This window comes from Nelumbo nucifera, chromosome 8, assembly GCF_055504915.1.
Source record: "Nelumbo nucifera cultivar China Antique chromosome 8, China Antique-T2T, whole genome shotgun sequence".
Classification (NCBI taxonomy): domain Eukaryota; kingdom Viridiplantae; phylum Streptophyta; class Magnoliopsida; order Proteales; family Nelumbonaceae; genus Nelumbo; species Nelumbo nucifera.
In genome coordinates, this window is record NC_142656.1 from 13,313,026 (window position 1) to 13,329,000 (window position 15,975).

Here is a 15,975-nt window from a genome sequence, read left to right on the forward strand (position 1 = left end):
GAGGTACAAACTACATTCATGGTCCCCGCTACAGGATGGTTTTGTCTCAGTTACCAAAGAGAGGGAAATCGAGAAGACCTTAATTCGATCAAGCTTCTCATCTCTCAAACTCTCACCTCTCAGCTCTCACAATAACAATCACATACGATTGCAAGTGCATACTCCAAATCCAAACTCTGATGCTTTATTCCGTCGAAGACAATATAAATACGACATGAATAGACGATGACACTCATTCTTCTTCTCTATTTAAGCTACAAAGCTTGTTCAACATAGATTCAACCTAAGGAAGTTGTTTAATAGAGATTTAAGGTACAAGACTTCTCCTCCTCCTCCTCCTCCTCCTTCTTCTCGTTGTGTGAACCTGTGGATGATTTTTTTTTTCTTTTCTTATTTTTTTACAGTTGGGACTTGAAGAACCATTTTGGGTTCACTCGTGGACAATAAAGACTACCACCCCATAAGGAAACAAGAGTAATTGGAAATCAAAGGTAACACCCCCCAATTCAATACAAAAATTAGTAGAGATTTGGAAATTGTAAATATCCTTGCTTTTTCAACTATTATTATGGAGACTATGTAGGAAAAAAAAAGATTTGGAATTTGTAAATACCCTTGCTGTTTCAGCCTTTGGCCTACCTCCAACGGCAATGGCTGAAGGATGTTGTACCCATTAGACGTATTCTGTTGTTTCTTGCAAAGATTCAATTTGTGGTATTCGAGAGTTCACCATTGAGCATTGATACTTTGGAGGATTAGGAGTGGTGTTTTGCTTCATGCGTAAATTCAATTGGTGCCCAAGAAAAGAGAACTGTTCACTTATCGAGCTCAAACATATGAATCATGCAACCAAGCCGAATTCGAGTTTATATTTCCATTTTGAATCGAGCTCGAGCCCGAGCTTGAACCTTGAATTTTTCTACCAAGTTGAGCTCGAATACTCAAATATTCGGCTTGGCTTGGCTCGAATCCTCCCCTAGTTGAGCCAAGCATGACCTGCACTAGGATTGGGGGGTTAGGCTACCTACAATTATATATATATATATATATATATATATATATATATATATGCAATGCACAATTGCCTTGATTGCTATGTTGTGTAGATTATATATAGATGTGGAATTGTAATCGCATTCTGTTCTTGCCCTAGTTTTTGGGCTTAATTTGGAGTGCAAATATAAATATATTTAATGCAAAACCTTGGCTAAGATATTTCTAAACTTTGTATTTGTACCATACATAATACATATTTATTTGTATTTGCATTGTTTCAAAATTCATGCTGGAATCAAATGATTATTTATCCAAATTTTAATGATGTTAGTGACACAGAATTGGATGCAAATAGTCGAGTTCAGAGATATCATAAATTGAATCTAAAACATAATTACTCATGTTTCAAGCATCTCCACCTATATAATGCCAAATAATTAAAAAATAAAAAAACAATGTCAAGTAATGTGAGTTTGAGCTGCCTCACCCTGGATTAGTGGACGTGGTGGCATTTGCCCTTTGACAACTCTTAAGGTTTTTTTTTTTTTTTTTTTTTTTTTTCGGTAAATAGGTTCCAGTTTCAAGTAGAGAAAAATCTAGGATACCGGAAATACACATATACTTCAAACCAAAATTTGAAGTTTTCCCAACACCTCATGTTCATAAATATAATTAAAACCAAATAATGATTTTATGCACAATAAAAGCCAATGCCTAGGTGGCATTGATGTAGTGGTATTTCTTCTAATAAACACTCATAGAACCAAATATAATAGTTATGTAGTCAGATTTGGTATGAATTTGCGTAACCTGAATCTTACTGCAACTTGAATCCAGCCCAACCAACTGAATATAGAATAGCAAAGTTGACCCAATCCGTCCTACAAGTACAAATGATAATCCTTTACTCAGTCAAAGCCATACTTATATGTTTCAATGCTAATATGCTAATAGGGGCATCCGATTTCCTCCTCACAGTACTTGCAGTCGTGCATTGTAATCATCTCCCCATAAATGAAAATGTACAAGCACAGAGATGTTTCCAATGTATGACTATAATATGATTAAGATTGGGTTAGGATCAGATCAAGATCAATTTATATTATTACTAACATCCTTATGGTGAAGCACAACTTCGACATTAGGTAAGAAAAAAAAAAAAGTCTTTTGTTATAACTCTTAACAAGTTTCATTGGCCTTGGCATAGATGTTTATATCAAATTGCAACCTGATGGGGCCATACCCCGGCCTAGTCTGATAGCCATGTGGGCACTGATGTGGCTGAAGAGTTGGCTACGACCTTGGCTGAGTCGATGACGTAGAGCACCATCACACATCGAACCGACAGTTGTGCATACAATAGAGGGTTAATTTTGGCTGTTGGGGCCCAACAGTAGAGGCTGTTGAGACAGTTTCTAGATTGGGCACGTTCTGGGCAGTTCACCTATGCACGCCCATGTTTTGATTTTTAGTAAAAATAAATTAATATATAATTATTAATTTATCCATTCTCATAGTAATATAACATTCCCAGAAATTCTCTCAACAGCATATACTATTGACCCCAACAGCTAAAGTTTTTCCCACAATAAAAACCTCAAACCAAGAGATGACACGTGGTAGACTGGTAGGCGACAAGCTGGTTATAGCCTCCCTCGGCGGGGAGCGAGGAGAACAGCGGCACCCCTACGCCCCCACCCCCCACCCCGACGAATCTCCATCACTTTGTCCTGCAGTCCTGCTCATCTCGTCCAGCACAACTTGTCCACCGCAGCACATCCATCTCAGCAGGACTTTTATCTGTTGAGCACTCATCTCAGTGCGCACAACATCACAGCCATGCTTGAAGGGCATTTTCTATATAAGTTGTTCCAATGTAATTTTCAAGCCCATCACCTCATAAAAAAATTGCCTCCCATTCCCATGTTCTATTCATTTTCATTTTTAATTTATGGTCTATTCCTTGGTTAAAAGAACCTTACTATAATCTAATGATCGAGTTGTTTCCATGATTATAAATTCATTTCATATCGGACCAAACCAGAATAGTTTTACAAGTTTATCTATTACAGGTGGAGGGGTAGCCATCTTAAACAAGTCTGGATCTTCTGTTCACACAAATTCTACTTACGTCTACCCATATAACATCGTAGCCATACATGAAGAGCATCTCATCCTCCTGCATAATATTACGTAGGGGGAGATGTTCTCAATTCACGGGGGTAATATATTGTGGGTAAACGTGGGCAGGAGACTCGGAGTCTTAAACACCATTGAAAGTAAAAAGAAAAAAAAAATCAATGCAGAGAGAACGCAACCTACCTTGCCTCAAAATGAAGGTATTTTAGTAAATTCATAAAACTACAGGAGGTATTTTACTAAATGACCCATGGTTTTCAAAACTGGACGGTCAAGCTAAAAAAACCGGGAACTGGTCCGTTTTCCCCAAAATCCAGATTTTCCCCCACAACCATTGATTTTGGTCAATAAACCACTGAACTGTGGTTAACTGTTCGAACCGTTCGAATGGTTTTGACCATTTTTTATTCTTTTGAATTTTTTTAATTTTTGTCAAAACGGTCCAAACATTCAATTCGAATGATCAAACTGTTTGACCCAGTAACCGAACCCCTGACCGGTTCGATCACCGGGTTGGCTTTAAAAACCATGAATTGACCCAATGCAATACATACTTAGCCGGGATAGAATTAAAACAGCCCCGGATGGGTTAGTACTGTTGGCCAAAACACCTCTTTCACTGGCACATACACAGCTGAAATTAGGACTACTAATTGGGTTGTCCGGTTTGAAAAATTTCAACTAATGATGCGCGGATAAGAGTTTGGACCCATTGAAAATTTCAACAAATTCCCAACCTAACCTGATACAAGTTGCACCCCTAACTAAAATGCTTCATCTTGAAAAAATGAGTAGGGTGGTGCTAAATGCCAAGCATGTCATATGCATGATTTAAGGGCAAATGGTAAAATCTCCTACTAACAAGAACATTAAATCCCGAGAATCCTAAAACTTTTTGGGTAAGAATTTTTTTAAGACATATCAAGAAAGCTATTGGGCTAGAAGCCTAAAACTTATCACATGGTTATTGAGTTTATTTCCCAATTAGAGTTGCTGTTCATCGTTTTTTTGGGTAAAACAACCAATCGGGTCTGTATGGAATTTAGTCATCCTAAACCCTGATTTGAAGTCATTCCATCCCAAACCTGATCCAATTAAATAGATTGGGGCTACCCAACCATCCCACAATTAGGGATGGTAAGAAGGGTGGGTTTGGGGAGGGCTTTGTAAATTCAAGACCCTAACTGCATCCCTAGCCCCCCCCCCCCCCCAACCCGTATCTTCCTTAAAATCTATAGCAAATTGGATTTTAAGAATTTAAATCCTCTTCGCACATGAAAATATAAAATCTTCTCCAACATTATCCTTTCTTTCCCCGTGTTTAAGGGTAGGGTGGGTTTGGTTTAGAACCCGCATCTATTTTCCTATTATTTTTTGTTATATAAGCAATAAATAAGTAAAATAACATAAACAAATAATAAAATTTCCAATTGTTTGATTAAGAGATGTAAAAAACACAAACTATCAACTATCATTCACATAAAATTCAAAATGTTATTAATTTCAACAACTAATACATAAAGCTCATATGTTTTTCAACAATATGTGGGTCGAGGAGGGTTTGATTTAGCCTAATACTGTACCTTACCCGTATCCGTATGAGTTGTAGAATCCCAAAATCCATCTCCACCCCAAAAATTGTCTTTCAAGCAAAGAAATCTGCCCCGACAAGGCAGGTAGGAATAGGTACCCTCTGGGTAGGGTAGAAATTGCCATCCCTACCCACAATTATACTCAGCCAAAGCTAGTTTTACAAATTGTTCCAATGCTATTAAATCTGACCCATCCACCCTAACACAACTTTAAACCTGGTTATTTATTTACTTATTTATTTTTGTAAGCTTCTAGGGTTGGGTCATGGTGGATTTACAACATGCTCGTCAGCTGCAGAAAACAACTTTTTTTTCTCATAGATGCATAGGGCGATAAGTTGAAACATGTGATGTAAGTTTGTTTTCTTCAGAAAGGATTCAACTATGATATTGGTTTACAGCCAGGTATAAATGGTGGACCAATGAGGTGGTATTAATCAAAATTCAAGAGTGCTTTGATTGGTCAAAGTTTTTCTTTTGTTTTTTACAATTGATCAAAGCTATTCTGACATCATGTCTTTCTTGTATAATAGCTTTTCCCCTTCAAAAAATAAAAAATAAAAAATGCATCAATGAGAGGAAGGATTAGTTAAGCACGATGGCTGTTCAGTGGGCTGTGGAATCAATGATAATTTTCCATACTAGTAATAAAATACATGGGACCCACACTTCCCACATTGTGTTTATGAATTTATAACTAGTATGGAATATTATCATTGGTTTCACAGCCAACTGAACGGCCATCTATTCAGTTAATCCGAATTATGCTCAAAACACTACATAGAGGGCCATATCTTCTAATTTTTCCTCTTGTTCATAGAAATGAATCCGATGAATCCGTTAGTGCTGCCTAGAGAATACATTTCATAATTCATACCCCAAATGCATTGCATAGTACCCGAGCATGCATTCCTTTTTTTTTTTAAGATAAACATAATACACATTAGAGGAGAATGAAGGGGTGGGAACAGAATATGATGCACGAGGCCCGCTGACCTTATCATAAAAACCCTGTAATTTCAAGAATTTCATCCCGCGCTAGGTATATATACCAAGTGATTCTCTGTAGCACCACTTGAGAGGGAAGGAATCAACGATTCATTTCATCATCATCATCATTATTACTACTATTAGTAAGTGTGTGTGCTTTGCATGTTGCAGTTTTTGGTGATGAATATGATTATGATAGTAAATACTGTGTTTCTAAAATTTTCTACAATTTTTTTATATTTTTATATCTATAAACATTATTCTTATTCGTCACACTTATTTTTGTTTAATACGATGAATATACAATATTAGAGATATATCCAAAATTTTTTATACAATTATTTTAGATATTTTATACTTTTGTGTATTTTCATCTTTTTAAATTCCATTTTAGGTTGGTTTTAAATTTGTATTTTATTTCTATCATCAATAAAAATAATTATTCTTTGTCACACTTATTTTTCTTTAATATGACTAATTAATATAGGATTTAATGAAATTAGTAGAATTAATACCCTAAATATAAGAATTTATTAGAGGGAGTTGAATAAGAAAAAATGTAGTAATTCAAATTACATTTCATGCCCTCACAATTAGAGAGTAGTCAGAATAGGATCTAGTGAATGTTAACATATGAGGGGTATTTAAATGATAAAAATGGTTATTCAAATTATATTTCTGTCCTTACAATTAGAGAGCAACCAAATTCAAAAAATATGATATTTTAATCAAACAAAATTCTATACTCTTATTAACACTTTTAATTAATAGTAGGTTAAATTATTATTATTATTATTATTTTAAAATTATTAACTAAACCACATTAACAGATATTTTGAGAATCCAAAAGTGTACAGCAGATGCTTAAAAAAGCATAAACCTGAAGGGCTGAAAGTGTAAAATTTTAACTTGAGCCCAACCCCAATTTCATCCCTGACATATTCTCTCTTATAACTAAATATTATGTGATGTATTCTCCATCCCCTTTTTCGGTTGAATCATGACAACTTGCTGTTCACCGTCCGATATGATAACCAAACCCGATTTTGGATGCTAAATAACGATGCGATGCACACCAAATTTCGTTGTATATTACCGACACGTAATCATGATTAGTCTTTAATGAACAAGTACAACCTATTAGCAGTTGGGACAAACACACTAGCGATTCGCTGGCTAATGGCTAGTAGCTAACCTCTTGTCAAGTCGTCGTAACGGCGAAAAACCTCCCGTCAGGATAGGCGGAACCGCTTATTATTGGATCCTATAAAAAATTGCCACGTGGTAATAGTTTCTGACTGATTTCTTGAAAGTGTGTAAGCGCAATGGGGACCAGCACCGGGTCGCGCGGTTTTTCAAAGTAGAGACTTGGAGAGGCTTTCATCTCTCTCCCGCTTCAACAGCCAACCCACCTGAACAATATAACCAACACGAAGCTCTTTTCTTTCTCTTCCAGGCAAACTCTTTCCCGCTTAACATCTCACATTTCCGGCGACTTTTAGCTTCTCCTAACGTTTTCGTTTCAGGGAACCTGAAAATTTCTCCGGCTGGTTTTCTTTTCCTTTTCTTTCTCTTATCATGAGCGTCGCCTAGCCAGAACCAGAGGACATTTGCTTCTCCTTTCTTGCTCACAGACACGGCGAGCCTGCTATCAGAGGTCTCGGTAGGTTTTTCTTGGCCTCTTTTATCACGTCGTATTTATTTTTTCCTCAAAGGGATTTTGTTTTTTTTTTTGGGCTTAGCTTAGTTGGTTTTGTATTCTGGATCAACGGATGTGGAGTCGAGTTTCTTGGTACATGGATGTTTGTAATCGTGTTTTGTTCACCGAAGATGGATTCTTTTACAGTGTCATCGATTCGGAGAACAGATTTGCCGTTATATTCTTTATTTGTTTGTTCTGTTCTCGGGTTGATGAATAAAAAGTTTCTTTTCCTTTTTGCTTCGTTTATCGTTAAGAAGCATTCTTATTCGTGTGCATTTTCACTTGGAGTAACAGATTTTTTGGAAGAAAACAGTCTGTTGATACACTAGGCCTGGATAAAAGCCTACCTTTTGCGCATGAAACCTTTCGGGTGACCTTTTCCTTCTTTCTTCTTCTTCTAAGAAACTCCGGGTTCGTCCTACGTCGTATTACTCTTAAAAATTCTCGTATGAATGCTGTGACATCTTTCGACGGTGCCTTTTTGTCGTTTCATTTATAGATTTCAAGGAATTTCTTGTTCGTATACTTCTATCCTTTTGAATGTCAAACAGAGTGTTTCACTAATGCTCTGTTCTTTCCTTTTGTTTTTCTTTTCAACCACTTCTATTCCAAGGATTGATAGATTCTTCTTCAGCATAATGTGGGTAACCATTTGTCTGTTTAATAACTGAAATAGATTCTGAATTCATTGAATCTGAACATTTTCTTCTTCGAATTTTAAGGGATCCAAGAGACAGCTTTGTGTATTTTCTCCCTTGTATACGTTATTTAAACCTCTCTCTCTCTCTCTCTCTCTCTCATTTTTGTATTTGCATGCTCTCAGCAATGAATGAATTCAAAACTCCACTCAAAGGGATTATTAAAGATGTCAAAGGAAGGGCACCATGCTATAAGCAAGATTGGACTAATGGGTTTTCTTCTGGCATCAGGTATATATGATTTGTATGCTTTAGGTCCTGTTCGCTTTTTCATTTACTTATCCAGTTACCCATATTTTTTTATTTCCCAAGTAAATAATGCAATTATCATTTTATCCATAAAAATTCATTATTAAAATGGGTATTTTTTTTCCATTAGTGTTAGTAACTTCCCCATGTGGAGATAGGTATCAGTTACGAGGATAAGTGATAGGGAGGAAAATAAACTCTCTCTCTGCCCACATAAATTTGATCCCCATTGACTAACTTTCCCATCTCAAAATCCCCAAAAAAAAACGCCCCCTTAGAACAGAGTGGTGGCTCTGATATCTCCTCATTTTGCTCTGCAAAACGTGTTCATTCAATCTGGTACTCATCTGTTTTCAGGATATTGGCTCCAACTACCTATATTTTCTTTGCTTCGGCTCTTCCAGTTATTGCCTTTGGGGAGCAAATGAGCAGAGAAACAGGTCAGCACTAAAATCAAGTTTTCGTTTTTCTGATAGGTTCTACAATTTAATAATGGAGATTTCTGCCAACTACAAGTTAAAGATAATAGGTTGCTGCTATTGTTTATAAATTTCCATCTATGAGTCTGACTGCTCATGTTTGTTGTTGTAGATGGAAGTTTGAGCACAGTGGAAACATTAGCTTCTACAGCTATTTGTGGTATCATACACGCGGTATTCGGTGGTCAGCCTCTGCTAATACTAGGAGTCGCAGAACCCACTGTTATAATGTACACTTATCTGTACAGTTTCAGTAAAGGAAGGTCGGATTTGGGAAAGGAGCTTTACTTGGCCTGGGCTGGATGGTAATGGAAAGCAGCTTTATCTCCGGCTTTCCCTGCGTCTTATGTTACATTTTGACTTAATTTACTAAGATGTTCTTCTTTGCAGGGTTTGCATCTGGACAGCGCTGTTGTTGTTTCTTCTTGCCGTATTCAATGCTTGCGCGATCATCACCAGATTTACAAGGGTTGCAGGGGAACTTTTTGGGATGTTAATAACTGTTCTTTTCTTTCAAGAGGCCATCAAGGTATCTGGGTGATCTCTAAAGACACCCATGTATGATGTATTTAGTACAGCTTCTGAGGAAAAGCTGTCGTTGACACCTGACAGTGGCTAATGCTTGGATGACAGGGGTTGGTGAGTGAATTCCAAATTCCAAAAGATGAAGACCCTACCGAAGAAAAATATCATTTCCAGTGGCGGTATACAAATGGGTTGCTGGGGATCGTGTTCTCCTTTGGCGTACTCTTCACTGCTTTAAAAAGCAGAAGGGCAAGAGCATGGCTATATGGAACAGGTTCCTGAACGAACACTCATGACCATGTGTGCTCTAACTTGTTTCTTTTTCCAGTAAGAAACTCTGCATGTGTACCAACCTGAACGTTCACTGAATGTAGGGCCTTTTAGAAGCTTCATTGCGGATTATGGGGTTCCTTTGATGGTCTTGATATGGACAGCATTGTCATTCAGCGTTCCAAGCAGAGTCCCCTCTGGAGTTCCCAGGAGGCTCTTTGCTCCTCTTCCCTGGGAACCAGCGTCATTATACCATTGGACAGTAATGGAGGTAAACCGTCTTGCGTCTTGTCCACCCTCCCTTGGGACCAACCCAACCCATTGGACCGGATATGCGACCAACCCAACCCGGTCCAATATAAGTCCTTTACAGATGGACCAGGTCCAATCCAAATCACGTCCAATCCAATCCAATAAATACTTTGTCCCATTAAATCGGGACTGGTCCAATTCAATTCGCCTATTGGCACATTGTTTCTTGCTTACTATCACTGAATGATATGTTTCTTGCACCCAAAATGCAGGATATGTGGAAGGTCCCACCGGTGTATATTTTTGCTGCAATTATACCGGCTGTGATGATAGCAGGTCTATACTTTTTTGACCATAGTGTTGCGGCACAGATGGCGCAGCAAAAAGAGTTCAATCTCAAGAATCCTTCCGCTTATCATTATGACCTTTTATTGCTTGGGTTCATGGTAATAGCTGATTTTTTTAAATCTTATTTGTTCATCTGCATTACCTCTAGACTGTGTTAATCTTATGCGCTTCTCTGGATTCAGGTTCTATTGTGTGGATTGATTGGATTACCCCCTTCAAATGGAGTCCTTCCACAATCCCCCATGCACACCAAGAGCCTAGCTGTTCTCAAGAGGCAGGTTGGTTGAGGGTTTCCCACACTTGTATTGCATTATCATGAAGTATAGTTGCTTTGCCTCTAGATGCTCATATAATCTGATCTGTGTTATGCAGATGATTCGAAAGAAGATGGTGGAGAATGTCAAAGAGTGCATGAAACACCAAGCTAGCACCTCAGAGATTTATGGGAGAATGCAAGAAGTGTTCATACAAATGGACAGACCTCCTGAAGTAAGTTTTCTAACGCATATGTTTTTATATGCAAATTGCTTAGCTTGACAAGTTCTGATCTCTCTCTCTCTCTCTCTGCCTTTCTTTTAACAAGTTGTTGCTTATCAAGCGGTGTTACTTCCTGTGAAAGGGCCTAAAAACTTTACCTGCTTTCCCTTAAACTGTTGCATGTGTCATATCATGTAGACTGCATCAGTGAAAAAGGAGCTGAAGGGCTTGAAGGAGGCAGTGATGAGAAGCCAAAGCACTGGGGGAGATGACAAGGATAAATTTGATCCCGAGAAGCATATTGAGGCCTACTTGCCTGTTCGAGTTAATGAGCAGAGAGTGAGCAATCTTTTACAATCCGTCCTCGTAGGGGTATCTGTATTTGCGATGCCCATAATCAGAGCCATACCCACATCAGTTCTTTGGGGATACTTTGCCTACATGGCTATTGACAGCCTCCCAGGGAACCAGTTCTGGGAACGGATATTACTGCTCTTCGTTACTCCTCGCCGGCGATTCAAGTGTGTACAACCCTCCATCTCAAGTTCTATTAACTAACGAGAGTAGTGGTATTTCTGTACTAGTAACCTGATATCATATCGACGACTTGCCTCTCTGGCCATTTGAACTTGTGATGCAGGGTTCTGGAAAGGGACCATGCTTCCTTCGTGGAGTCGGTACCGTTCAAGATCATTGCGAAATTTACAATCTTCCAGTTTGTATATCTTCTGATATGCTTCGGGTTGACATGGATACCGATTGCTGGAATACTGTTCCCATTGCCATTCTTTCTGCTCATAAGCATAAGAGAGCACATCCTTCCCAAGATGTTTCAGTCAGATCACCTGTGGGAATTAGATGCGGCTGAGTACGAGGAAGTTGATGGTACTCCTTCCCGAGGTCGCGGCACCCTCTCAATCAAGGTCGATTCTTCTTTTCTTTTTCCTTTATGCAGGCAGCCTGGATTTCAAATCCAACTTACTTTCTCACTCAATCTGCCACATCTGTGTAGGAAATGGAGGGATCTTTATGCGTGGACAGTGAACGAGAAGTATGCGATGCAGAGATACTGGATGAACTCACCACCAGTAGAGGGGAACTGAAACTTAGAACTAAAAGCTTCAAAGAAACCAGGTGATATCATTACTAAACAATCCATTGCTTCAAATAATCTGCTGCGACCCTCCAATGATCAACGAACACGCCGGCGATGGAAATGAAAAAACAGACCACGCGATTCTTTGAATTTGTTTCCATCTCTGACGTATCCGTATTTCAAAAGGGGGGTCGCAAAGAAGCATATCTGAGCTCAAAGAAATCTCTGACGTAATGGAATGCGTTTGTGTGGGGTGTTTTTTTACTTAGGCTTAGTTTGGAAGGAGTACAAATGCAAATACCTAGAGTGAAAAATCTTATATTTTGTATTATTTTGTATGTATTTATATTGTATATATTTGCATTTGCATTTGTATATATGCAAACCTTGTATTTGTATTATGTTGTATGTATTTGCACCGTACATATTTGTATTTATACTCCTTCCAAATTAAGCGTTAGATAGTTTGGAAAGAGTACCAAATGATATCACATGGCATTTATATATGGAAAGAGTATCATATTTGTGTTTGATTCAACATTCAAATGCCATATGACATTCATATATGATGTCACATGGCATATAACATATATGCCACCATATAGCATCTGAACATAATAAATAACATGTGTGGTATCGTTGATTTACCTTCAAGTGCCACATGACATTCATCTATATTGCACGTGGCATTCACATGTTATTGATCCAACATTCATTTGTCACGTGGAATTCATATATATGATATTACATAGCATATATATGCTACTATATAGCATTTGAACATAATTAATAACACTTACATGCCACGTGGCACTTAATACCATTGACTTACCTTCAAATACCATATGGCAGCCATATATGTCACCATGTGGCATTTACATGTCAATGACTCATATTCAAATGCCATGTGTCATCTCCATATTATTCAAATGCTACATTATGCCACGTAACATGTAAAACATTTTATTGTATCCAAACACTATTATTTATTTTTGTTTTGAAAAATTTTTATTCAAAAGATTTTTAAAGTAAAAGTACAAAACCAAAAGAATATCACGTACTTTATATTTTGACGCTGTTGAAAATACAAAATATGAAACACCGCCAAACAGGACCTTAGTTTCCTTCTTGTCGTAAGGGCCAAGGGGTGGTTTATACTTTATGCATACATGTCATGTTTTTTGCATTCATAATTCCTTTCTTGTGTTATGGCAGATTAACCCTGAAAGTGGCCGATGATGAAAGTGAAAGTAGTGATAGTGATAGTGATCAATGATGAAGATGGCAAGGACGGAAATGATATCCCATCATAAAGTTGGAATAACTTCATCTTCTATTGATACAGAAGAGAGGGAAGGAAGCAGCAAATGGGAATAGGTTGCTGCTGCTGTTCTTTTTTTTGTTTTTCTTTAGGTATAAGTCCAAATTTAAAGAGAGGACGTGATTGGGCTTGTGAAGGAGTTTAGATTCAGATATCTTGCATTTGGTATTGGAATGAAGCACTGGCCCTTGTTTAATTCTTGTTATGATGAGTAATTGTATTATATATGAAATTTTGGCGTTATTTTTTTTTTAAGTAATTGCGTTATATTACACTATTTTAATTGTTTTTGTATTTGACGAAAAAAGAACCATCATCCTTTGCACCGGAAGATGGGAAAAAAATGTGTTATTTGTGTAACCCAAGTGAGGATTGAGGAAACACTGATCCATTGTTGTTTTTCGGATGCCGATATATTAGAGTAGGGAGGAGGAATATGTGTATTCAGAACCCCCGTTTTCCTTATTAATGAAGCAGCTTTGTGTGTGTTAAAAAAATCTGGGATAAAGAGGAATAGTAAGATACATGATGATAATATCCATTACTGAATCCTTTTCAATTGCTACAACATGCAAGCTAAGGGAATATGTAACCTTTCATTCAGAAGTCTTAATGCAATATTCACTTAAAAATGCATGCGACAGGACATTTCATGTTCAAATAGTATTAAGTCCCGTTTAGTTTGGAAGAATAGGAGTCTAGAATTGGAATTAGAGTGGGTTATTTCGATTCTAATTATTTGGTCGGACGGAATCCGAATCCTATTTCCATTTCTGCTGAAATAACATTTCTTTATTTGAAAAATTTTAATTCCGATTCCAACTGCAAGTTCAATGGACCCTTAATACTTGTTATATTGATGGAGCTTATGATCCAGTGAATGGAAAAGCAACTTCAAATTTTGCATTATATAATAAATCAAATTACATTATGATCCGATTTAGAAGGAGAAGCTGAATGGTGAGAATTAATCAGAGAGCTCTTACAGGAAGCTACATATACAGGAGATTCAAACATAATTTTATATTCTGATGCATCGGATATTGTATTTAATATGAATAGTATGATTGAATCACATTAGCCCCACTACGTGCTTCACAAGAGACATTAGAAAGTGTTATTACGTGTAAACACTCCCAAGAAGAACCTCAAAAAGGTATTTCCTCCAAAGTAAATACATAACCCGATGTGAAGATGTTACAAACATTTATACTTGAATCTATCCAATCTATTTAAAAAAAAAAGGATCTATCCAATCAAAACTACTACTAATTACCATTACAAGAACAAAAATTCTTATATACAGAGTTCATAAAAAGGGAAGGAATATCAAAATGTGCCACCTCCCCATTCAACATTTGGGCCCTTCTTGTAATTAACTTCTTAGGGTATACTGAAAATAAACTTCCAAAGTGCTAGAACAAAATAAGATTTGGTCCACCACATGCCACAGTTGCGGGCCAATATTTACAAACCCAGAATTTAACTAACAAGTTAATGTTATCAGAAAAAGTAGAAATTTTTTATGGAAATATAACAGATAAGGACAACTTTAAGGTCCTAATATCAATAAAAGTAATATTTTTAAAAAATTAAAAAAAAAAGTTAATTTTTTTAAAATAATATTAATTAAGGGCAAAAATACTGTTCATCTTCTTCTTCTTGCAATCGATTCATCAGTACCGCCGTCTATCTCCGCCCACCTCCACCTCCACCTCCGGCAATGTTGCTAGAGGTGGGCAGAGGCAGAGGCAGCGGTGGCGGTCATTCCTCTGCCCAATGCCGCCACCTCCACCCACCAGCGCCGCCGCCGCTGCCTCTACCTCCGCCCACCTCCGGCAACGTTGCCAAAGGCGGCAGCGCTAATGAATGGATTGCAAGAGGAAGAAGATGAACAGTGTTTTTACCCTTAATTGATATTATTTTTAAAAAGTTAACATATTTTTGAATCTTTTTTAAAAGTATTACTTTTATTGATATTAGGGCCCAAAAGTTGCCATTATCTGCTATAACCCCTAACATCTTTCCACAACAAAAGAAATAGCCGCTTCAATCGCACATAGCTCCATCTGAAGAGCCGACTCTACCATCTAAACCTCCTGCCACAAAAAGCCCATTCTTAGTCAGACATACAAAAGCATAAGCCCTTTGAGCATTATTAGTAAAACTGCCATCATGACATGAAGGATATCTAAAGTTAATATGTAAAAGTGTACAACCAAAAGGAATGTAGGGATGGCAATTTTCTCCATCCCTGTTGAGTGCCTAACCTCTCTGACCCCGCGGGGACAGGGATAGAGACCATCTTTGTGGGGATGGGGATATTCGATCAGGGACAGGGATGGAGAGTAGTGGCAGAGCCTTGACAAAAAGTTTGAGGGGGCTAAGGACCCCTCCACCAATATACTTGTGCTCTGCACTAAGAGGAGTGAAGTCCTTGACCCGACCCCCCAACCCTACATATATCAAAAAAATATCATTTACATTTTAATTTTTTCATTTTAAATAAATATTTTTTCATAAACAAACTTTTAATTAAAAATTTGGGTCCCTAATAGAGAATCCGTCTTCATTAATTAGGAACCAGGAATGGAGGTTAATTTTTTCCCCAATGGCAATTCGAGTTAGAGACGAGGATTAATTTAAAACTTGGGATTGGGGACAAAAAGTATGATCCCTGCCCCGAACCTGCTCCATTGCCATTAATAAAGGAAAGATCTTAGACTCTTGTTGTTTTACAATAAGTCAAAAAACCTTGGGGAGGTCTTGTTGATTTACTAAATTTACTCGTGTTGGATCCATATAAACCTAGACATTTCTCTTGTTAATCCTGATTTTTTT

General features: G+C 37.4%; 1 protein-coding gene across 1 annotated transcript; it reads left to right on the forward strand.

The window, feature by feature from the left end:
* The first annotated feature begins 7,099 nt into the window (after positions 1-7,099).
* LOC104592344 (putative boron transporter 7) lies at positions 7,100-13,389 on the forward strand. The gene is made up of 14 exons (XM_010251669.3): positions 7,100-7,380; positions 8,243-8,348; positions 8,724-8,806; positions 8,958-9,150; positions 9,236-9,374; positions 9,479-9,644; positions 9,745-9,911; positions 10,165-10,338; positions 10,423-10,518; positions 10,613-10,729; positions 10,916-11,238; positions 11,358-11,640; positions 11,730-11,851; positions 13,029-13,389. The coding sequence occupies exons 2-14, from the start codon at positions 8,245-8,247 to the stop codon at positions 13,087-13,089; spliced, it is 2,028 nt and encodes a 675-aa protein (XP_010249971.1). The 5' UTR covers positions 7,100-7,380; positions 8,243-8,244; the 3' UTR covers positions 13,090-13,389.
* Positions 13,390-15,975: the final 2,586 nt, after the last annotated feature.